Raw genomic sequence first — 26,208 nt, 5'->3', positions numbered from 1 at the left:
AACATGAACCACAAGCCACCTGTTTCTAAAATGAAAGAGAAAAAAAAGTCACATAAATCTTACTTGAGCTTCTTCTCATTTTCCTCAGCCATCTCTTTTTTCAGGAACTCCAGCTCCTTCTCATGCTCTTTCCTTAGAGAACGGAGATCTTTTTGCAGTCTGCTATAATCTTTGTGGATCTTCTGCTTTTCATTCTCAGCTTCCACCAGCTTTCTCTGAAGATCATTCTCTGAGGTGTTTGTATTGTTTATTAGGCACTCACTATCACTCTCCCCGTTTCTTTGAGGCGAACTTTGTTGTGCTTTTAACTCGTTTTCTTTATCTTCTAGCCTCTGCTGTAAATCTAGCAGCTTCTCCTCGTATTCCTTCACCAATAAATCCTTTTGACTCATCCAGTCATCCTGGTTGCTAACAGTGTCCATGTTTTCCTTTGCTACTAACATTGCAGGCTCCATTCCTAACCTACTACTTTTTATTTGCACTTCACAAACCTGTTCCATCTCAACTTCATTAATCTGTTTCTGCTTAATCTGTTCTTGAAGATCAGAGCATGTCTGTTGAAGCTCTTGCACTCTAGATGTCTGTTCAGTCAGGTCTTCTTTAAGGCGACTCACCTCATTTTGGTACTTTGTGATCTGCTCATTAGATTCTGAGAGTTTTGTCTCAAGCACTACAAGTCTTGAAGACGTTTCTCTAGCAGCAGTAGCAGAATGCTCCTCTTTCGCAGACATGTCTTTATGAAGACCAGCAAGCTTCTCCTCATACACTTCTTTTATATTTTGCAAAGAGGCCTCTCTTTCAACCTTTTCTTTCTCCTGCAATTCTTGTAGATGTTTTGCATGCTCCTCCTTTAATTTCGCAGCAGCATCTTGCATTGTTTTCCCAAGCGATGTTATATGTTCTTCTTTTTCAATCTGGGATTGCTTTATAGCTTCCAACTGGACAAGCAGGTCTTTGATAACCTGCTCCTTCTCCTCAATTTGTGAAGTCAGCTGTTTACGAATCATGCCAATCTTCTGCTCTGCCTTTTTCTTCAACTCAGCCACTTTAACACCAGTCTCGGAGGATGCCTTTTCCTGGGCGGCCTTCACAGCCTCATTTTTCTCTTTAAGAATCTCAGCCTTCTCCCTCTCAAAACCATCCCTCTGGGATTCCAGCTCCACCTTGGCTGATTCAATATCTTTCCTCAAAGACTGAAGACTTTCCTCAGTTTTTTGCATTAGGGCACCGTTTTGAGAGCTTTGGTCCTGAGCTTTCTGCACCTGTTTCATCAACTCTATCTTTTCACTCTCCCTTATGTTATGATGCTGCTGCAAATCAGCTGCAAGCTGATCCCGCTCTTTTACCCTTAACTGTAACTGCTCCTCCAGATCATGAACTTTCTTTGAGCAGCTTTCCAGCTCTGAGGTCAAGGTATGAACTTTCTGATCTTTCTCACTAAGAGCCTGGTCCATCTCGGACTTACTGATGGAGTGATTGTCAACGCTGGCAGTGAGCATCTGAAGCTGTTCATCCTTCTCTGCAATTTGCCTCTCCATGTCCGCAAGTTTATCTTGAAGAGACTTAACAGTGCTGTGACTCTGACTGAACTTCTTTTTCAGCTCAGAGAACTTATTCCTGAGTGAGTCTACCTGCTCTTGAAGCAAGGTCTTCTCTTTTTCTAGCTTTTCTACAGTCTCCCCCATTTGGGATGTCACCCTCTCCTTGTCCTTACTGTGTTGCTGATTCAGCAGAGATATGGCTTCCTCTTTCTCAGTTATGCTACTTGCTAACTGGGTCTTTAAGTCATTTATTGCAGATTCTAGATTGCTGATTTGCAAAATATTTGCTTTGAGATTTTCTGATACGTTTTGTTTTTCTTCACATAGCTGCTTAATGTGAAGGTCTTTCTCAGAAAGTACCTGGGAGCGACTCTCTGCATCAGTTTGCAGAGATTCCCTTTCAGTTTGTAAGGCTTTAAGAGTCTCTGAACTTTCCCTAAACTGCAAAGTAATCTCATCAAGAGAGCTCTTTAGATTATGATTCACATCCAAAGTGTGCTGAAGTTCTTTCTCTAAAGTGCTGATTCTGTTGTCCTTCGTCATGATAATATTTCTTAGATATGCAACCTTATTTTGGTGATCCACTACCCGGAGTTGTAATGCCCCAACTCGTTCATCAACTTTCTTACACAGCTCAACAGAAAAACCATCTATCTTAGCTTGGGCTTCCTGACAACACTGCTGAAACTCCATTGTGAGGGAACACAATTGTGTCTGAAACTCTTTTTCTTTATTTTGGAGCTCAGCAGTTTTCTCTGCAAGTGTCCTGTAAAGATCTTCACCCTCTTTATACTTGGAAGTTTCAAGCAAACTCAATTTTTCCTGGGTGTTTACCAACTCTTCAGATATGCCCTGCAATTTCTCTTTACTAGTTTCCTCAACCTTTCTCAGTTCATCCTGCAGAAGGTTCCGTTCATTCAGTGCCTGGTTTAGATTCTTCTCCATGGTTTCAACTTGTCTTTTAAGCATACCTTCCCCTTCAGACAAGCTTTCCAGTTTGCTTGCTGCCTCCCTGAGCTCTGTCTGTAGTTTTTGCACAGTGGTTTCCCTCATGGCAAGCTCCTCCCTGAGGTTCTGAATATCTTTCATGACTTGTTCCTTTTCTTCTTTGCTGGCTGAAAGCAACTGTGAGATCTCCTCCAACTCCTGGGTTTTTTCTTGCAAAGTTTGACTATGCTTTTCTTGCATATCCTCTTCATTCTGGTTGAGTTTCTCTTGCCAATGACGAACAAGGTCTTCCAGCTCTTGTTTATGGTTCACCTGAAGCTTATCTAAGTGCTCCTTGTGGTTGGCCTCCAAATCAGACATGGCGGTGCTGAGGCCCTCAGAACTTGTTTGTGCCATGTCAAGGATCTTCTCCTTTAGCTGCTGGTCTTTCAGTTCCAACTCTTGAATCTTCTTTGATAACTCCACTTTTGCACTCTCTTCCTGATCCTGAAGCTTCTTCTTCATCTTTTCCTGTGCTTCTTTGGCTTTCTGCTTGAATTTCTCCAGTTTGTTTTCCTGGGATTTCAGCTTGCAATCCATGTCTTTTCTGATGTTCTCAAGTTTCTTCTCTTGAGAACTCTTCTGGTCATCCAGTTGCTTCCTCAACCGGTTTTGCTCATCTTGTAATGTTTTGCACGTTGCAGCATGCAAATTCTCTTTCTCCGATAGATCTTTTTTGATATGCTCAATTTTCTGCACTAGTTCCTGAAGTTCATTTGTCTTTTCTTGCAGACGCACTTCTTTCTCCTTACAGTCATTACGCACTGCCTCAAGGGTTTCCTCAAGATTTTTTACTTGATTCTTGGCTTGTTGGAGTTCATCTGTAAGTGTGCTAATCTGAGATCTTGATTCCTGAAGTGCCTCTTTATTTGACTGTGCCCTGAGCCGGAGCTCCTCCAATTGTGCACTTCCATCTTCCTGCAAAGACTTTTCCCTAAGCACATGTTCCTCTAATATTTTTTCCTTCTCCTCCAGCACAATCTTTAGATGAGTTATCTCGTATTTCAGCATCTTCTCCACCCCTACAAATGACTGTTCATTTTGATTCGCAGCCTCAATCTCAGCCTGATGTTTTGCCTGCTCTTCCTTGAGTCTTTCCTCAAACTCTTGTCTTAAGGTTTCACTGGTGGTCTCCACAGAGGACAATCTATCTTCTAACTCTTTTTTACTATTCAATACCTCACTGAGTTCAGAAGACACAGTCTCCAGCTCAGTCTGTTTATCACTCAATTTATCAAGTATCTTTTTGTTCATATCTTCTACATGAGAATGGAACTGCTCCTCCTTGTCTTTCAATATGGATTCAATCTCCGCTTTATGTTTCTGAATGAGCTCTTCCAAAGTGACATCATGCTGCTGTTTGAGAGCTGTTTTCTGCTCTGTTACTGTACTTTCCAGCTCTTGCTTGTGTGTTTCACCTAAAGCAGCTATTTCAGCCTCATACTTTTTTCTCTGCTCTTCTATTTGCGTACCCAGTTCATCCAACTTCTCCGAGCTACCCAGACAACTCTCAAGTTCTTGAATTCTCTGTATTTAAAAACAAAAATCAGGAATGCGTAGTGTTAAAATATGACATTGCTTTCTAGGACTTGAGGAATAATTTGATGCACTGCTGATGATTTGTGGATTGTTCTTTGCATCACAATTCTCTCTGGAATAGATCCCAAGCTTAGTTTTAAAGAGACATTTCATTTCTACAAGAAATTTCTGTTATCGTCACCCCTTTTTTCTGTTGCACACAAGTCATAGTTATTTCTGTTCCTACTATGGATGTCAATGCCTGCTTTTTCCATCATTTTTCATGATACCTTATTTTGTGTTCAACTGAAGAAAGAAATTCATAGAAGCTTAAAATCACTTATGCTGAGGTAAGAAAACTTTCATTTTTGGGTGTACTATCAACAGCAGATGGCACTTATTATGAACACTCCTGTAAACCCTTATGCTCAAGTAGTAGGAGTAGGAACAAGTAGACATTGGCTGGTATAAGACTCTGATGGTATTAAATAAATCATTGACTTCTTCAGTCTTCATTACTTTCAAAAACACTGATTTCTTTACAACTTGAAAAGGCATCTTTGAATATCTTTCTTTGGATATACAGTAAGCCACTGCACTGTTCTGGTCTATAGCATGCTTGGATGTTGGTTTATAAGCAATTTGTTCTTCAAATTTTTGCTGAATCGTGGGCTGACCAGTAGCTTTTGATGTGGAGAGTTATTTTCTGTTTCCCTAAATAAAATAGTGGTTACATATACCTTAGGAATGGTATAACAGAAACAAAGGCGATTTTAAAACCTTGACTTTTCCAAACTACGGTAAACCTCGAAACCGGTTATCATCCTATGCCTTAAGACAAGCAGAGTACGGCTGTTAGCAAAGTATACAGTGCCATCCGGTGGTTAAAGCGTAGCTCAGAATTGATGGTTGAACCATTGTTGATCCACAAAGCATAATTTCCCCAGCCCTATTGCTTTTAGTCACATTTCCATTCATGCTAATGCTAGCTTTATTGCTTAATTTGGCCATGCATCTGCAATAAGGATATCCTGTTGATCTATTGTCAGATAAGGTGGCAGATTAACACACCGTTCTGGCCGACTCCAACTCCAGCTGTAGTTCCTTGGCTTTGTTTTCCCCCTCAGACTGAACCGCAGCTTTCTGTAGCTCGGCCTCCTCAAGAGCGAGCGACGCCTGCTGTTCTCTTTCCTGTGCCGACTGCAACAATTCCTCCCGATACTGCTCCTGATGCAAACAAAGAGCGTTAGTGTAAACAGCTTCACAGGGTTCCTATTCGAAGCCAAATGTCAAATTCCTATACTTATCCCTGACTTTCACTGACTAAAAAGCAGAATTTCTATGACCTAGGAGCACTGATCTGACAAAAAGAAAAATGCATCTTGAATTTCTTTTTGTCACGTCACATCTAATTAGGATACAGTACTAAAACCCAAACAAAAATCAATTCAATTCAATACAAGTTAATTTGTAGAGCGCTTTTTACAATAATTCTTGTTTATTAGCAGCTTTACAAAAGGTGTACAATATTGCATTACGATTAAATATGGAAAAGTTTAGCTTATTAGTTACTATAACTTTATTAATTACTAATAACTAATTAACTAGTACCTACAAGCTTTTAACAGTTAAAGTTATTATATGTAAACACAGTTAACCTGCAGTTCTATAATTTATAGGTAATGTCTATGTGTACATGTTCACTGAAGTGTATTTGTATATTAAGTGTATGTGTTGTCCTTGAAGTCCTTGATGGTTGCCTTATATATTGCCTCATAAATGGACTGGAAGTCAGAAATTGCTTTATTTAATTCAAGGAGTTTGTTAATCTTCTTGATTAGATTATAACATTAACTGATACATTAAATAACTATTTTACACCAATCTGAGACTTTAAATATGCGACTAAATACTGGTAAAAAATAAATAAATAAAGTCTGGTGACAAAAAAAAATTAAAAACTGGTAAATAAAAAAGTCAAAGCTTAGCAGTAATTAGCTTGCAACCTAATTATAGCTATATTTTTCAATTCGGTCAACTAATGAGGGTCACCTACCTATAGGCTATTTGCATGAACTGATCACAGGATACCATAGAAGTTAAAATGAGGACATACCACTGCCTGTTTGATCTGGGCATTCAGTTCTTGTTCTTTACTAGCCATAGCCTCTAAGTGTAACCGCTCCATTTCTGTTATCCTGTCCTCGGATGATTTCTGAAATAGATGAAATCATGGTAAAATATACTAAATAACTTACTTCCTGGTTCATTTTTCAAGAAATCCTGAAGACATTAGTTATATTTTTCTGCAATGTTTGATTAGGGATGGAGCTGAGCTCTTGGACATTGAGCCTCCAGGACCAGAGTTGGTTACCCCTGATTCAGACTAATATAAAGTATTGAAACTATGATAAAATAGTAATAACAGAAAAAAAACTGCCTGTTTCTAAAGCTTAGAGAGGAAGGAGAATTATCACTCTTGTTTATTCTATTCATTTTTGTATTTCCATATCACCCTCATTTGCCATATTAATGACCAAATTTAGTTACATTATTTAGATTTAAAAAATACAATTAATATTTATAAAAACTATTTAAAAAAATCTCTGAATAAAATTTGTCTTATTAGTTGATTAAATGCTGAAAATTGGATGGATGGAACGAGATGCGACGGGACGGACAGACGGACGAACAGATGGATGGAACTATTGGAAGGATGGATGGATGGAACTATTGGAAGGATGGATGGATGGATAGAACTATTGGATGGATGGAGCTATTGGAAGGATGGATGGACGGAATTATTGAAAGGATGGAACTATTGGATGGATGGAACTTTTGGTGGATGGATGGACGGAACTATTGGAAGGATGGATGGATGGAACTATTGGATGGATGGATGGATGGATGGATGGATGGATAGAACTATTGGATGGATGGAACTATTGGAAGGATGGATGGACGGAATTATTGAAAGGATGGAACTATTGGATGGATGGATAGATGGAACTACTGGATGGATGGAACTATTGGATGGATGGAACTATTGGATGGATGGATGGATGGAACTATTAGATAGATGGATGGATGGATGAAACTATTGGATGGATGGATGTATGGATGGATGGATGGATGAAACTATTGGATGGATGGATGGATGGATGGATGGATGGAACTATTAGATAGATAGATAGATGGATGGATGGATGAATAGATAAATGGATGAATCTATTGGATGGATGGATGGATGGATGGAACTACTGGATGGATGGATGGATGGATGGATGGATGGATGGATGGATGGATGGATGGATGGATGGATGGCTGGATGGATGGATGGATAGATGGATGGATGGAACTATTGGATGGATGGAACTATTAGATAGATGGATGGATGATGAATGGATGGATGGAACTATTGGATGGATGGAACTATTAGATTGATGGATAGATGGATGGATGGATGAATAGATAAATGGATGAATCTATTGGATGGATGGATGGATGGATGGATGGAACTACTGGATGGATGGATGGATGGATGGATGGATGGATGGATGGATGGATGGATGGATGGATGGATGGATGGATGGAAGGATGGAAGGATGGATAGATGAAACTATTGGATGGATGGATGAAACTATCGGATGGATGGATGGATGGATGGATGATTGGATGGAAATATTAGATAGATGGATGGATGGATAGATGGATGGATGGACGGACGGATGAAACTATTGGATGGATGGATGGATGGATGATGGATATTTTCACCCAGAGAATATTATCTACGAAAAAAATAATGGTGGTCCAGGAACTTGGTTGACAACCATTGCCATGGTGTATTAATTCTCATTCAGACAGGATTTATTTAAAATTTCTCATGAATACACTCGAAGGATTCACCATAAGAATAAATCTGAAATATCCAACTTAACTGGTCCCTAGAGCATAAAGATTTGGCTCAAAATGTCACTCTTCTGTGAATAATCGGCCAGGGAAACAGAGACATACTGTACGCGTCTTTGTAATGGCATGGCTTATGAGGCCTGATGAATGTAACAGAACTCAATTTCTTTGTCAGAAATGAAGCTCTACCTCAGATACAGAAGACAGAATGCTGGGTGGAAATGTGGCATCAATTTGGTCAAATTTGATTTACTATTGCCATTTAATTAATGAATCATACTCCAATACACTAAGGGACAGGCCAAAGGTGTGCAGATCTATAAAAACACAGTCTTCATGGGAAATGTGCAGTCATGAACGTTAAAACACCCATCCAGACAATTCTCAGGATGAATGCGACACTGTTAGAAGATTGATAGCTTTTCCAGACGAACCAAACAGGTTGAATACAAAAGAGAACAGGCAAAAGGAAAGATATAAAAATACTAAATAAAATGTTTGGACCCGACAGCATTGATGGTACTAATGTCTAAATAAACGCATCTCTTCAGGATTCTCCAGTGTCTTAAAGGATGTAGCTCTCATATATAGTGTGACTGTGACAATTTCAGTATTTTTAAAGTAAATTACTGCACACAACTGTGGCAAAATTATTTGAGCAAACCAAGTAATCTAGGGTGTCATGGGAGTAATATATACATATACAACCCCAAATCAGAACAAGTTTTACCTGATTACTTGCCCTAAACTGTTCCGGTCACAACTTTTTTTAGCAATAAGTTGCAGGTCTGAATGACCTATATATTTACAAATGAAATGAAGTTGACCATACAAAAAATTAAATATTTTGTGTTCATGTTGTCTGCAAGTCAATATAAATTTGGAAATCACTACTTTCTTTTTTTATTAGGTTTTTTCCATACTGTCCCAACTTTTTCTGATATGAGGTTGCACCTCATATTGCAGGATGATTCCTGCAATAATGACAGAAATTCTGATTCTGAAATTTTGTTTTAGACAAAACAAGAAATGGTGATTAAGTGATGATACTGTATATTTAGCAGATAAAAAGCACATGCACAGACTTCTGAATTTTTATTTTATACAAAAGAGGAAGCTATATTATTTAAAAGTTATTATATATTTATTAACTTTTAAATAATATAGCTTCCTCTGTTGTATAAAATAAAAATTCAGAAGTCTGTGCATGTGCTTTTTATCTGCTAAATATACAGTATTTTGGCATCGTACGAAACATCACGATGGACGATAGAATCATCATCATAGGCAGCGGTGAATTAATTATTTATGAAGAATTAATTTAATCATAACAAATTAATTATTTGTAGCCTACCGTTTGTTTCACCCATAACCAAATCATAAATAAATAAAGATTCACACAAATAAACACCTGTCAATCAATTTTTCTGTGGGACTCTAGCATGAATAGGCAGAGTGATCTCAGTCGTTATAATGGCGTTGGCAAACTTGGTTGGTAAAAAAGGTGCACAACCAACTAACAGTATCTGAGGTTTTCACTAAAATGACTAAGTACACGCGTGAAAGCGAAAGACTGAAGCAGTGTACTGAAGCTGTGATACGTTACCTGATTCAAAAGACTTGAGAGTTGTTAGATTGAGACAAGATTGATTAAATATCACGTTTAACAACTATAGTGAGACGGTACATCCAGCGGTACAGCCTTGATAAACTGTCCGACGTGCACTGCTCTCTGGGGTTTTGTGCTCAAAGCACCTGCTGACTGCTGGAGCTCAGACGCGCGAATACGCTGCAGCATGACAGAGTGTGTGTGGTCCCGTGATGTGTGTTTTCAGTGGTAAAGTGTGGAAGGAGGGCTTTTCACAAATGCTAGATAAAACGCCAGTGTGGACATTCTAAAATCCCATTTTAAAGCTAAGACGTATTAGTGTAAACGGGGCCTAAATGTGTATTTTTCGCCAGTGGGCTGCTGCTGCAACGGGGGTGGAGGATCATGATCCCGGCTAAGCATTGTAATGTCTATTGGCCACCGGCAATGGATGATGGCATCGTCTATAGACCCACCCCTAATATATATATATATATATATATATATATATATATATATATTACATAATGTATATACATGTATAGTTTATATAATAAAATACATATAATGAGAGCAGCAAAATTACATTATTCCAAATACAAGCATTTTTCAATCCTTGAAAATCCAGCCAAAAAAACATTTCTACCTTCATAATGGTCACCACTTCCTGTTTGACCCGTGTCAGTTCCTGCTGCAGACTTCTCCTCTCCTCCTCGCTGGCAGTCTCCACCTGCTTCACCTGCTCCTCCATGCTGTGCTGCAGCTGACGGCGCGCCTCCTCCGCCCGCTGCGCCACACCGAGCGCACGCTCCAGCTCCTCAAACGCTGCAAATACAAAGTACAAATGATTCGCCCTCCTATGATTTTTTTTACTTTCTTAAATATTTCCCAAATTATGTTGACCAGAGCAAGGAATTTTTCACAGTATTTCCTATAATATTTTTTCTTCTGGAGAAAGTCTTATTTGTTTTATTTCGGCTAGAATAAAAGCAGTTTTTAATTTTTAAACCCATTTTATTAACCCAATGATATTAGCCCCCTTAAGCAATATTTATTTCCGATTGTCTTCAGAACAAACCATCATTATACAATAACTTGCCTAACTACCCTAACTTTAACCTAATGAACCCAGTTAAGCCTTTAAATGTCACTTTAAGCTGTATAGAAGTGTCTTAAAAAATACCTAGTCAAATATTATTTACTGTCATCATGGCAAAGATAAAATAAATCAGTTATTAGAAATGAGTTATTAAAACTATCATGATTAGAAATGTGCTGAAGAAATCTTCTCTCCGTTAAACAGAAATTGGGAAAAGAAATATACAGAGGGGCTAATAAGTCAGGAGGGCTAATCATACTGATTTCAACTGTATATTGCAGTAAAAACAATATTACTCTGTCCTAATACAAAAGACAGAGGAGACTGTCTCACTCACCTGCTTTCTCAGACTTCTCCTTCTGTTCCTGCAGCTCGTCTTTCTGCGTGATGCTTTGCTGGAGTCTGGAGCGCAGCTGAGCGATCTCTTCTTCTTTCATCTCTAAAGTCTCGTGCATCTGACGCTTGGTTTCGGCGATGACCATGCCCTTTTAAAAAATGAGTGATATTAGTGGCATGTCACAAACAAGGCTACCTTCACGGCAAAGTAAGAGTCCTGGTGCTCTTTTGAGCACTTTAGATGAAGTTCAAGTACTTTTTGTCTTTAATTGTCATTATATCTTACAACTAATATGTGATATCGTTGTGGGTGGTGCGGTGGCACAGTGGGTAGTGCTGTCGCCTCACAGCAAGAAGTTCACTGGTTCGAGCCTCAGCTGGGTCAGTTGGCATTTTTAAGTGTGGAGTTTGCATGTTCTCCCCGTGTTGGCATGGGTTTCCTCCAGGTGCTCTGGTTTCCCCCACAGTCCAAACACATGCGCTATAGGTGAATTGAATAATGAATGAATGGTATTGTTGTTGAGTATTATGATTTTTATTTTTCTTAGCTTTTATTTTAAAAATAATTATAGTATGACCATTGCATAAATGAATCAATGCATTTTTTTATCAGCTTAGTCCCTTTATTCATCTGGGATCGGCACAGTGGAATGAACCGCCAACTTATCCAGCATATGTTTTACGCAGCGGATTCCCTTCCAGCCACAACCCAACACTGGGAAACATCCATACACACTCATTCACACACATACATACGGCCAATTCAGCTTATTCAATTCACCTATAGCGCATGTCTTTGGACTGTGGGGGAAACCGGAGCACCCGGAGGAAACCCACGCCAACACGGGGAGGACATGCAAACTCCACAAAGAAACGCCAACTGACCCAGCAGAGGCTCGAACCAGCGAAATTCTTGCTCTAAGGCGATCGTGCTACCCACTGCACCAACATCATACAACAACAAACAAGAAACATAGGATATATTTCTGATCGAATAAACTATTCTGGTCTAAAAAAATAAATAAAAAAGTCAAAGCGCAATTATTTTGTCAACTTTCAAAGCACAAAAATAAATCATGATTAATTACATCCAAATTAAAAGTTTGGTTTAATACTTTAAGTGTGTGTACAGTGTATATTTATTATCTATACATAAATACACACAGGCATGCTTACATTTCAGTACATTTATTTATATTTATACAATATTTGTGTATATGATACAAATTATATATACACATTTAAATATCTATGTAATAAAATTGTTTCGCATAGTTCGGTTTCTATGTACAGTTGAAGTCAGAATTATTAGCCCCCTGAATTATTAATGTTTTTATTCTACAATTTCTGTTTAATGGATAGAAGATTTCTTCAGCACATTTCTAAACATAATAGTTTTAATAACCCATCTCAAATAACCAATTTATTTTATCTTTGTCATGATGACAGTAAATAATATTAGACTAGATATTTTTCAAGACACTTCTATACAGCTTAAAGTGACCTTTAAAGGCTTAACTAGGTTAATTAGATTAACTAAGCAGGTTAGGGTAATTGGGCTAGTTATTGTATACCGATGGTTTGTTCTGTAGGCTATCGGGAAAAACAATAGCTTAAAGGGGGCTAATAATATTGACCTTAAAATGGTTTAAAAAATTCAAACCTGCTTTTATTCTAGCCAAAATAAAACAAATAAGACTTTCTCCAGAAGAAAAAATATTATCAGACATACTGTGAAAATTTCCTTGCTCTGTTAAACATCATTTGGAAAATATTTAAATAAAATTCAGGGGGAGGGGGGCTAATAATTCTGACTTTAACTGTATATATGATAAACATACACAGTACACACATATATACCATGTCAAAACGAACTTTTATTTAGGATGCAATTGGTCAAGATTAATATGTTCCCAACACTAATAATAAAAAAAGAATTTTCATTCAGCAAAGTCTATATTTTGGTCAGCATTGTACCCTTAAATGTACAATACTGTAGTCAGTTTTTTATTTACATCGAATCCATTACTGATTATATCCAAATGTTCTAGCACAGCTGTTTGCAAACCTGGATCTGTGCTCAGTTTGAGGATGAAACCTCTAAGGGTTTCTGACGCATGTTCGCGCTCCTCCACATTCCATACAGTGACCTGAAATCTTCATCATGCAGGGTGAAGGTCAAAGGCTAAACACAACACCACTGATGTGATTACAGCTCAGTAGCAGACAGACAGACAGAGCTGTAAAGTTCACATTTAACCACACTAGAGGACATCTGAAAGACTATTACATCAAATGCTCCAAAATCAACACTCCACAGAGATGATACATGAATAAAAGTGAGCTTTGGAGAGCAAGGTTGGTTTAAAACAAAAGAATGAGAGTCCTCAATACAATTAATTAGGGGTGTAACAGATACCGGATGATCTGTGATTTGTATGGATCCCAACCCACGGTTCAGTACACATGACCCGGGGATTAATGTATATATATCGTAATGTCTAAAGTGATGACTATATATATATATATATATATATATAGTCATCACTTTAGACATTACGCTAGAGAATCATTCAAACACTAGCTCTAAAGTGACGTTTGTGAATGAGCAATGGTTTCTGCTGTTCTGACTTCAGCTGCAGATGTGAATGAGTGGCGGAAGAAAGTAGTTCCTCATACAAAAGGATTTTTAGACTCTCCGTGTTTGAGTTTCTTTTTTATATCCACGATTATGCCGTCGAACTATTGTATAAACGCAATATCACACGAGTAGCACTGCGATATGGCTGTCTATCGTCACTCTGTGTCTTAAATTTCACAGCATAAACAAAAGTTCTTTTTGGACCTTGCTTGATCTCCAAAAATAAAAGGCAAGACAATATCCACAAGCTTACTTTCATAAGCCAACATGTCAAAGTGAGCGACCCAAAAGTAAACCCGTTTTCCAATCGCTTTTAAAAAGCCTTTCTACTATAATTCATCTCTGTCCAGAGGAATTTGTTTTCCTCTCGTAAGCATTCATGTGGCCGCCGCAGAGCATAGCTGAAGCCTTCAGAGAGGAGAAATGAAGCGTCTCGCTCACCTTGTCCTGCTCCAGCTGCTCGATCAGGTTTTTGGCGTCTCCCAGCTGTGTGATCAGCTTGGTCTTCTCTGTAGTGTGGAGTTCCTGGTAAACACACAGATGAGCATGGATTTTAATACATCATTCTCAGTCTAATAATAATCAACAATTATTCAGCATCTGTCATGAAGACCCTAGAGTCAGCTGGTCTAGACGAGCTGGATTAGAGACGCATGAAAACCAACCGGCCAGCTGGAAACGAACTGACCTGAAACTCTGGATGTGGAAAAATGTTTTGTTTAAACCAAGGGAAACTTTGTGCATCCAATAAGTCAGGCTACACAAACTTTTATCAGCTACTATTCTACAAGTTAAGGCATAAATTATATTTAAGCTGTGATGTGCTCAAGAACTCCCCTTGTCGTGGCATTTTAAAGTTCCTACATTTGTTTTGGAGACTCCTACTGCATATTTACATCACATTAAGGTCATAAAACAGTAATTTTTTCATATTAGGGTCAAGATACACTAAGCAAATGCCAAACAACTAGTGAAAAACAAAACCCAAATGTGTTGTTGCCTCACGTTGGATTGCATCTGGACCAAAAAGCTGTGCGTGAACACACCAAACGGAAGAAAGCAGACTGAAACGAGAGCCGAATTTTACGCCTGTGCAAGAGGACGTCTTTCTGCACCAGCAGGAGGCAGTATCTATTTTCTCATTTCGCAAAAGGAAACCGAACTTCCAACACGCAAAGACAAGCGTAACTACAGCAGCGTTCAGTACCATTATTACAGTAATTGTCACTCGCCACGGAGGGATTTGCTCCTGCAAATATGTCTGTTAAACTAATAATCCATGTTAACTGCACAAAAATTTGAGAAATACAGCAAAATTACAGTCGGGCTCTTCGTGATCCTTCTTGACCTGAATTGTTTACTTGCTACACCACTTCACCAAGTATGTTTAGATGGACACCATTAATCCAATTTTAATACGATTAAGACAATACTCTGATTAAGAGTCTACAATGTAAACAGCGATTTTTGATGACCTCAAACCGACTACTGTCATAATTGAAGTTAAACAAAACTGGAATTAAGACATGTGGAGTAGGCATATTTTAGTGGCATCATTGAAGTGCAGTACAGACATGTAGGAACCGTCATGTAGGACTTACTATAGGACTTACCAATACTATGATCCTAGTATTCAGCTTAAAGTGACTTTTAAAGGCTTAACTAGGTAAATTGGGCAAGTTGGGTTAATTAGGAAAGTCGCTGAACAACAGTGGTTTGTTCTGTAGACAATCGAAAAAAGACAATCTTAAATGGAGCAAATAATAACGACAAATATAAATATATAAGGCTGCACGATTATGGAAAAATCTAACATTGCGATATTTTTTTATTTTACAATATATATATTGCAATATAAATACAATTTCACTAGATGACTTACTATCTCTATTTGGAAAGAATTTATAATGTTAAGATGGATTGGGATGATTCTGCAGTGGAAGTGCATCTCCATAAAATCTAATAAACAATCCAAAAATCCCCTGACAAATTTTCATTGTGTTCTGTGCTATTTGCAGTGCATTTCTGTATTTGCATGTGCTCTGAGTATTTTCATGCATAATAATATATAAATACAATTTAAAAAGATACAATTGAAATTAAGTGTTTTATCATTTCCCGAGTGTAACAGTTTTCCAGTAGAATAGCTAAATAATAAAAATAAAAACGATTCAATAAAATTAACGGTAGTTAAAGTCACAAATGGTATAATTTCTTATACCTGAATGCTTTTAAAATCATTATACAATTACAGGCATCAAAAACACAACTGATAAATTATGAAAAAAAATAAAAATAAAATCAACATTGCCATATCGATGCTGAAACAAATATTGTGCAACCCTAATATATATATATATATATATATATATATATATATATATATATATATATATATATATATATATATATATATATATATTTGAAGTCAGATTTATTAGCCCCCTTTGATTTTTTTTCTATTTCCCAAATGATGTTTAACAGAGCAAGAAAATTTTCACAGTATGTCTAATAATATTTTTTCTCCATTTTAAGGTCAATATTATAAGCCCCTTTAAGCTATTTTTTTTCGATAGTCTACAGAACAAACCACCATTATACAATAACTTGCCTAATTACCCTAACCTGCCTAGTTAACCTAATTAACCTAGTTAAGCCTTTAAATCTCACTTTAAGCTGTATAGAAGTGTCCTGAAAAATATCTAGTCAAATATTATTTACTGTCATCATGACAAAGATAAAATAAATCAGTTATTAGAGATGAGTTATTAAAACTATTATGTTTAGAAATGTGCTGAAAAAAAAATCTTTCCATTAAACAGAAATTGGGGGGAAAAAAATAAACAGCGGGGCTTATAATTCAGAGGGGCTAATAATTCAGACTTCAACTATTTATATAATATTCCAGTGAAACTAGAATAATATTAGCTTCTCCAGATGAAACGTATAATAGGAAATACTGTGAAAAATCTCCTTGCTCTGTTCAAAGTCACTTGGGAAATAGCTGAAAAAGAATTAAAACATCACATTTTGTCTGTAACTGTGCTTCAGATTCGATCTTTCTTTTTGGAGACAATCAATTCCAGATTAATAAAACATGAGTTTCGTGACCAAGAAATTAAATAAAAGCAGTGACTGAGGAGCTGTGAAAAATTCTCAATGTCTCCGCAGACTGCACTGAACTCTCACCGCAGACACACACACACACAAGCAGCACGTCGAGCCGTCACAGCAAACCAACAATCAAACCTCAATTACAGCCCAGAACAGCAGTCAGCGGTTGTGGTGGTGTTCTCTCTATAGCAGAACGCCACTTACGTCCTGCTTCTTGCTAGTGTTTTCATGCTTATATTTTTGTTTCATTTGAATTTTTATGCATAATTATTTGATTTCTTTTAAATTTTATTCTTTGATTTCGTGTATGCATGGTGTATTTTAGTTTATTTGATTTTACCAATGCAGGAGGTATTACTCTATTTAGAAAATAAAACTTCACAGCTTATTAAGGTCACGTTTAACAAAGAGACTGGACTTATCACTTTTGATGGTGGGTGATAAAATAGAAACAAAAAAAACTATCACTGACAAAAGAAATCTTTCATTTTTTTTCAAAGATTTTTTCCAACCAGTTTCTGACATTTTGTATGTTTGATTGAAATAGGAACATGCTTAATGTTGGTACTTTTTAACTAATAATTAATTAAATAATTATTAACTAATAAGAATTAAAATCTGGAAAACATAATAAAAAAAAAATACTTTTTGGAAAAATATAGACCTTAGGATATATACTATTTGTACTCTGACTAGGCAAGGCAAGGCAAGGCAAGTTTATTTATATAGCACATTTCATACACAGTGGCAATTCAAAGTGCTTTACATAAACAGGAATAAAAGAAACAATTATAAGAGAAATAAAAACAAACAGAATAAAAATAAAATAAAATAAAAGCTGATAAAATGTGTTATAAAAGAGTTAAAAAGAAGAGAAAAACATAGTAGTTCGATCTGTCGGACGTAGCACAGTGCTCATTCAGTAAAGGCACTAAAGTAAACATACATTCATTGGCCACTTTATAAGGTACACCTTACTAATTACCGGGTTGGACCACAAGGATTTGGATTTAACAAGATATTGTAAATATTCCTCAAAGATTTTGCTCCATGTTGACATGATAGCATCACACAGTTGCTGCACATCCATGATGCGAATCTTCCATTCCACCACATCCCAAAGGTGCTCTATTGGATTGATATCTGTTGACTGTGGAGGCCATTTGAGTACAGTGAACTCATTGTCATGTTCAAGAAACCAGTCTGAGATGATTCACGCTTTATGACATGGTGTGTTATCCTGCTGGAAGTAGCCATCAGAAGATGGGTACACTGTGGTCATAAAGGGATGGACATGGTCAGCAACAATACTCAGGTTGGCTGTGGGGTGACACGATCCTCAATTGGTACTAATGGGCCCAAAGTGTGCCAAGAAAATATCCCCCACAGCATTACACCACCACCACCAGCCTGAAACATTGATGGATCCAGAATCATAAACCAATGATTCTGGATGGATCTAGGATGGATCCATGATTTCATGTTATTGACGCCAAATTCTGACCCTCCCATCTAAATGTCTCAGCAGAAATCAGCAAGACTCATCAGACCAGGCAACGTTTCTCCAATCTTCTATTGTCCAGTTTTGGTGAGCCTGTGTGAATTGTAGCCTCAGTTTCCTGTTCTTAGCTGACAGGAGTGGCACCCGGTGTGGTCTTCTGCTGCTGTAGCCCATCCGCCTCAAGGTTGGACATGTTGTGTGTTCAGAGATGTTCTTCCGCAGACCTCGGCTGTAATGAGTGATTATTTGAGTTACTGTTGCCTTTCTATCAGCTGGACCAGTCTGGCCATTCTCCTCTGACCTCTAGCATCATCAAGGTATTTGCGCCCACAGAACTGCCGCTCACTGGATATTTACCTTCTTAAACAATTACAATGTCTTATAAAAATGACAAAAACTATTTCTATTCTACTAGTTTAAATTCAGACAAATCTCCAGAGTTCCAGACTAATCGAAAATGATTTAGTGGCCAAGAAAAGTCAGTGAGTCCAGGTTCAGCTGGTGTGTTTTAGCGAGTGTGACGGTGGGTTTGGAGGGGGTGTAATGTGTGTTTGAGGTCAACTGTTAACCTCTGCTCTGACTGTTCACACACACAAGCAGATTCAGAAAGCATGCTCAAAACCAAACACAACGGAGGAAGATATAAAAAATAAATAAGCCATGCATGAATAAAATAAAACTGAATATTAAAAATTGTATAAATCAAAAGACTTTAAAACAAAATAGTTTAAAACTATGCATCAATTATAAAAAAATATAATTACATACAATAAAAAATTAAATCACACTGCAAGATAGAAGAAAATTACTTTAAAAAATAAATCACAATTTTTTATACATTATACTTAGACATATACATTTATACATATTCTTATTATACAAAAAGAACAGTGCATGTATAGAACACAAAATTAAAATAATCCAAATAAATCATGTCTGAATATACGTAGGAGTAAGATGTAAATAAGTTCTCCATGTCTTGTGATAGTTGACGTTTGTGTACCTTCATCTTCTCCAGCTCCTGCAGTCTCTCCTGCAGCTGCTGCTGTAAGACCTCGTTCTCACTGCTGAGCTGAGCAGAGCGCTCTTTACTGCTGCGGATCATCTCTTTACACCTCTGGAGGAGAGACTCCTGCCTTCTGACCCGCTTCTGGAGACCCTCTACATCCACAGCACTGCCCGGGTCTAGACTGCCCTCTGCTGGACACACGCACACATAACTTCTGTTAACTAAGGGTGGGAAACTGCAATTACAGGGACAGGTTCACCAATATTGATACAGATTTTTCACCCGGTTTATATTTTTAAAGTATGAACTTGAACCTACATATACATTTCTGTAAGCCAATGCAGTGTGCAATTGTTCAAAGTCAGGTTTATTGTCAATTCTGCCACATGTACAGACATGCAGAGAATTGAAGTGACATTACTCTCAGACCCTGGATGCATACAAATAATTAAAACACTACAAGCGAAATGGAAACATACAATAAACACAAAGAAATTTGGTAAAATTGAGGAGAAAATAAATACAAAAAGATATAATATAAAAAATATACCAAATATAAATAAAGGCACTTCGCAATATACTCAATGAGAAAATGCATCATCAATCGGCTAAGTCAGAATTTGTTTTCATGAAGAGTAGAAGATGGTGTGATTTGTGTTCACAAACACTTTAAAGGTGCTCTATGTACATTTTTGTATTAAAAAAATGCATAAAAATACCATAATGTTTGCAGATATTTGAGAAACATGTTAAGTGAGCAACTTTGTTGATACGAAAAACAATGCTGAAGTCAGATATTCTGCTTTGAACATGTGCGTTCTGTATGGGAATGTCTGCCTTTGTTTTGGTGTCTATAACCAGCCCACTGCCAGCATACCTAATTACATTCCAGCACCCTGGGTTGCCTTGGTGGAAAACTAGCGATGCACCAATCTCGATACTTGGATCGGATATCGGTTTGGCATCGCATATTTTTGCTGGATCAGATATCGGCCAGCTGGTACCAATCCAAATCCAATCCTGCGTGTGTGCTATATTCTGTGTTTATAATACAACAAAAGCCATGAAGGTAGCCTATAAGGCACTAGAAAGTTGTCATGTAGGCCTAATATTTGCCAAATGTTCTGAAGCCATTCTACAGCTTACTGTGAAGTACAGATGAATATTCACGTGCTTCAATTCATATTCAGTTCAGCGCTTCCCTCCACTGCGCCTGTCATTCATTCTCCATTTAAGCTGCGTGTCATGTTTGTTTATGACAACACATAAAACTTTCTCCAAGACTATTTGTTTCTGTTAGTTTAAATGATCAGTGGAGAAATGCATTTAGTTCTGCATTAAATGGGTTCATTTTTGGCCCGTTTCCACTGAGTGGTGCGGTACGGTTCGGTTTGGTACGCTTTTATGGAAGTTTCCACTGTCAAAAAGCACACCGAACCGAACCCTAGCGTACCACTTTTTCGGCACCCTTTCGAAAGGGTACCAAACACGAGAAAGGGTACCAAAAGGCGGAGCCACACACGCAGCTGAACGCTATTGGTTTACAGATACGTCATTCGCTTACGCAACAAGCCAGAATGAAAACAAAAAACCCACCATGTTTGAAATACACAGCGAGAGATTATAGCGGAATTATAAATACATATAATAACGAGCCATGGTCGATCTGGGCTCAAACAAACCTTGTCATCTTCTTGATAAACAGCCACAAAGCCAAGAAGGAGAGCAGATTTACCCTGTGCCCCGTAGTTTTTTACGAGCCAGTCTGAGGCGCGAGCGGTTTAGCTTTCTTGCTAGCGCTCGCGTGCGTCTAACATTATATCTGAAATAACAAACTTCTTGAGCTGATGATAATAACCTGCGCTTGATTATTGACGTGCTTTTGAAACCCGATCCTGTCAGACACTGACAAACGCGAGAGTGAAGCGTGAAGAAACAAAGGAGAAGCCGGAAAAAAGGAGCACATTATTATTCAGCAAACATGAACAAAATGCCATGTTTAACTAACTTATTATCTTCACCTTTTGGACTAATATGAACTGGGAATGATGGAATTACTCTCTAACAGAGGCGACATGTGCTGCTGAAGATTACAGACACAGATGAGAGGTTTACACTGACTGTAGGCTATATTTTGTGTTGTTTTGAACCTAAATACGGACTAAATGTCTGCTGTGTGTAGTTCTTCTGTAGTTGGTAACATATCGGAGACTGTAAGGGGCTGTATGTGTTTATATATGTTCATTTATTTAGTTATTTAATATAATTACAGACGTTACAGTAGGCTGTTTCGCACTGTCATTGATCTGCAGTTATAATCAACTCATGTTCATTGAAAAGTTAGTAATAAACATTTCTACACAAGTATTTATGTGTATGACGCATCTGTTTTGTGAGAAGAGCTTTTCATATGATATGTAAGTGACCCGTACAGCTATACTGTAGACATTTCCTCGATTGAGAATGACGTCGACTGAAACTTTCTGTCATACACCACGCCCACCAAAAGGGTACCCTTGTTAGTGGAAACGCAAGCCTGATAAAGATGACCCGTACCAAACCGAACCGTACCGTACTGTACCAGTCAGTGGAAACGAGCCATTTGACATGCAACATTGAGTTTGCTCCATGTTGCAACATTGCTGTTTCTAAATCATGTTGCGCTGTGTCTGTTTGATCAGCACTGGAGTAGGGTTATTACCTGCTCTTCACACACAAAATAGGCCAACCAGAAACTTTAAATCAGAAAAGACTCAATAATACATAAGACAGATCATCAACGCACTGATTTCTTCTATTTGTGCTGCTGTTTTGGAAGTGTCCACAGATACCGGCGGGCTGCACGCTGTGTCTGACGCATCAAGCGCTTCATTCACGCATTCGGCTGCGCAGACGCGATATGTGTTGCTCCGTAAAATTATTCTCACAATAAATTTCTGTTCTCTCATCCTCCCGACTGAGTTTATTCTTCCAAGGGGAATACTTTCAGTGCTGTGAATAGTTTGTAAAGCCTGGCTCATTGTGGTCAAAGTAGCTGATTAAATTAATAATAGTGAAACTGACGGGCGCAATATGGATTGTCATTAACAGAAAATGATTTAGCCGAATATAGGCTAATCTGAAACTGTGAATATTTCACTGTCATTTTATTTATTTTAATATTTTATCTAACAGACCTGTTTGACCTGTTTTGAGGGAGTGTTTATTAAGTAAAACTGGACTCAGAAGGTTTAGTTTAAACCTGCAGGAAAATATCAGGCTTTGCTAAAAGGATGGTTATTTTACCAACGATTGGTGTCAATAGTAGCAGCCTATTACAGGTTTCAAAGAAAATTTTTAGAAAAAAGCTGAACCACAACAGATTATATCAGTGTCATAACGAATGCTCAAATAATGTAGCCTATTAACAGCAAGCATCATGTTTTTAGTTAGATTGTGCCGTCTGTCATATACAATAGGCCTTATTTTTACCAAGCAGCAACCTCCCGCTCTCCCTCGGGAAGCCAATACGGAAGTTACTAAAACTGCAATTCATCAAAATTCCGCTAGTCCTGGCTCCATAATAGAGCAATTTGCAATTGAGCCCGCTGTTAGAATGGCCAACTTTACAGCAGAAAAAAAGGTGTTAACAGCCTGGTACAAAGAATGATTTTGGTTCATATAGCTATTATTACCCTCCATGACAACTGTGAGGAGGGTGAATTTTTTTATAACTCATCCATTTCCTTTATATTAGGTTATATTAAGTTTGCATAATTTAGGGCGTGGTCACTTGAGTGACAGCTAGGTCTCGCTGGTCGCGCCATTTCACGTCAATCCGGCAGATTAGCCACTGATCTCGGCATATTCATCGAATTTTTTGTTGTTTTATGTGGCTTTACACTGTCAGCTGCCTTTTGGACTTATTTCTTACAATTATCAGATGATATGGGATGCTGTGTGCATTTAATTGTGCTCACAAAAAATTCATGTGGCCTCGTTTCCCATGTGAGTAAAGTTATATACTTGTATACCATCTCTATAAATGTATTTGTTTTATTTATGTTCATTTATTATTAATATTTTTCTTTAGAGCTGTAATGCACCCCAGAATCTGACAGATTGATTAGCTGTAGGCTCTAGAACAGTCATCTGAAGCGTTGTCATACAGTGTTATGCCTGGATTTCATCAATAGTCTTGCATTTACTAACACACACTATATCTGAAGTGTTTGGAAGTAATTTGCGTTTTCCTCCTGTAGAAAAACGTCATAAGAACAATGTTTAGTGGCTCAATGTATTACAACAGTGTTTTTAAAAGGCTAAACACTTTATTGATATAGTGTACAGCCAAGCACATGTGGTCAGAACACAAACGAGTCGCAGGTAATAAAGTATTAAGCGTTTCTCCCAAAGTAAAGTCTGTCTGCCAGGTCTAAGCAAAGTGCCAGCAGGTGTCTGTAGCTCCGCTCTCTCTCCGCCTCTTTGCCCTTGTTTGGTATCCCGCCGTGGGTGCGATGACGCGCGACCAAAATGGCGACGGTTGGCCGCGCCTACTTGTAGCTTCTTTTGCAGTGTTTAGAAATCTATGGGTGACGTCACGGATACTACGTCCATGTATTTTACAGTCTATGATTTTTACTAAAGAAGATATATTATTTGAGTTTATTACCAAAACTAAAGAAACTACATTAAGTAAAAAATAAATAAATAAAAAAACGTCACCGTAACAGATCTGTATCGGTCGATATTCTGATTTCTCAGATTTTTGGTATCGGGATCGGATACAAAAAAATGGTATCGGTGCATCTCTATAGAAAACACTGCGTATGATATTCCAGTCATGAAGGCTCAAAAAACTCAATGGATGTTTTGAATTTGGACTGCAATACCCATGTCAACCACTAGGTGTTAATCCTACATACTGCAGCTTTAAAATATCAATGTGATATCGATACAATACTAATCCCAATACTAATACATAAATATTTAGGATGCACTGAGAAACATGCACAGACACACACCTGAATTTAACGTGGAGTTGTCATCTTTCGAAGGGCTCTGAATGTCAGAATTGGCATCAACCGTATCTGTGGCAGGAGAAACCTCGAGCTCAGAGGAAAGCACACCGCCGGACGCCTGCAGGCGTTTCTTCAGGAGAGACACCTGAACACACACAGCCACACAATCACATCTTATTCCACTGGAAACACACACTGCTGTATAGACACATACCTGCGTGTGGAGGACAGTGATCATCTGGTCTTTCTCCTCCAGAGCAGCATCAAACTCCTCCTGCAGGTGTTTTTTGGCCTGCTGGTCCATCTGGAGCTCCTGAGGATGAAATGTGTGCTTTCATATCGCAGAGAAATTAACATAACATTGGTCAGCTGGAAGATTCATGTATCTTAAATTGTTTTAAAAATATATTATGTCAATATATTAACCCTTGTGTGCTGTTGAGGATGTTTTCATCCACTTTGGGGCGATTCAGAGGCTTAATTTGACTACAGATTTCTGTGTTACAGCAAATGAAATGATTTTTGGTGGCTTTGACACATAATTTGGGAAAATGCTTTGATTTTCAAAATCTCAACAATACACTCTGGGCAACTTGATCACCCTTTCGTTATGTTGGTTGCTGTTTTGCCCAATTGATTTCCATTATAAGGACATTTTTGTGTTTAAAAAGCCATGACAATATATAATCATGCACTCTTGATTGTTGCTGCTTTTCCCTGTAGGAAAGAGGTCAAATTTGTATGGCTTTACACAAATAGTCACCAACATAATGAAACAATTGTCAATTTGAACAAAACAAAAGGGATAAAAAACACATTAAACATATATTGTTTTCATTACATTTACATTTAGTCATTTAGCAGACGCTTTTATCCAAAGCGACTTACAAATGAGGACAAGGAAGCAATTTACACAACTATAAGAGCAACAGTGAACAAGTGCTATAGACAAGTTTCAGGTGTGTAAAGTCTAAGAAGCAAGGCATTAGTGATGTAATTTGTGAGAGAGTACAGTTAGTGGTATAGCCAGAGAGGCAGTTACAGATTAGGAAGGAAAGTGGAGACTAAACAGTTCAGTTTTTAGTCGTTTCTTGAAGACAGCAAGTGACTCTGCTGTTCTGATGTAGTTAGGGAGTTCATTCCACCAACTGGGCAGATTGAATGTGAGAGTTCTGGAAAGTGATTTCTTCCTTCTTAGGGATGGAACCATGAGGCGACGTTCATTCACAGAACGCAAGTTTCTGGAGGGCACATAAATCTGCAGAAGTGAGAGCAGATACGAAGGAGCAAAGCCAGAGGTCGCTTTGTAAGCAAACATCAGAGCTTTAAATTCGATGCAAGCAGCAACTGGCAGCCAGTGCAAACGGGTGAGTAGCGGAGTGACATGTGCTCTTTTGGGTTCATCAAAGACCACTCGTGCTGCTGCGTTCTGAAGCAGCTGAAGAGGTTTGATAGAATTAGCTGGAAGCCCGGCTAGTAGAGAGTTGCAATAATCCAGTTTGGAGAGAACAAGAGCTTGAACAATATGTTGAGCTGCATGTTCAGATATGAAGGGTCGGACCTTTCTGAGTGCGAATCTGCAAGATCGAGCAGTTCTAGAAATGTGGTCAGAGAAGTTTAGTTGGTCATCAATCGTTACTCCAAGGCTTTTTACCATTTTGGATGCAGTAATGGTTGCCCCGTCCATCTGGATTGAAAAGTTATGGTGTAGAGTCGGGTTGGCAGAAATTTTAAGCATTTCGTCATGTGTGCTCACTTATTGTTTCTTTTACTTGATTATAAAAAACTGCAATACTGTAAACTATTATTACACTGTTAATGTGTTTTTTATTATGCATCAAAAAGCAAAATTAAAGTAACCAAACTATATTATTCAAATAAAATATACAATTAAAAAGCATATATGAATTTTTTTTAATTATATATATTACGTTAATTAAAAATAAATTGTATAAATTGGTGAAA

The 26,208-nt window shown here is 37.8% G+C and overlaps 1 protein-coding gene across 3 annotated transcripts in view; it reads right to left on the bottom strand.

Moving 5' to 3' along the window:
- Window positions 1–26,208, bottom strand: part of golga4 (golgin A4) — a 92,569-nt gene that overhangs the window by 38,461 nt on the left and 27,900 nt on the right. For 2 of the 3 annotated variants that reach the window (XM_056471377.1, XM_056471379.1), the window contains 9 exons: window positions 24,458–24,556; window positions 24,247–24,388; window positions 19,238–19,434; window positions 14,061–14,144; window positions 10,980–11,127; window positions 10,190–10,368; window positions 6,163–6,261; window positions 5,118–5,273; window positions 64–4,055 (listed from right to left, as the gene is read on the bottom strand). In XM_056471377.1, the coding sequence (XP_056327352.1) occupies window positions 64–4,055; window positions 5,118–5,273; window positions 6,163–6,261; window positions 10,190–10,368; window positions 10,980–11,127; window positions 14,061–14,144; window positions 19,238–19,434; window positions 24,247–24,388; window positions 24,458–24,556 (5,096 nt within the window). The remainder of the gene's footprint in view (window positions 1–63; window positions 4,056–5,117; window positions 5,274–6,162; window positions 6,262–10,189; window positions 10,369–10,979; window positions 11,128–14,060; window positions 14,145–19,237; window positions 19,435–24,246; window positions 24,389–24,457; window positions 24,557–26,208) is intronic. The other variant, XM_056471378.1, reaches the window with a different exon arrangement.

This window comes from Danio aesculapii, chromosome 13, assembly GCF_903798145.1.
Source record: "Danio aesculapii chromosome 13, fDanAes4.1, whole genome shotgun sequence".
In the NCBI taxonomy this organism is placed as follows: Eukaryota; Metazoa; Chordata; class Actinopteri; order Cypriniformes; family Danionidae; genus Danio; species Danio aesculapii.
This window is presented reverse-complemented; position numbering and strand designations above follow the sequence as displayed.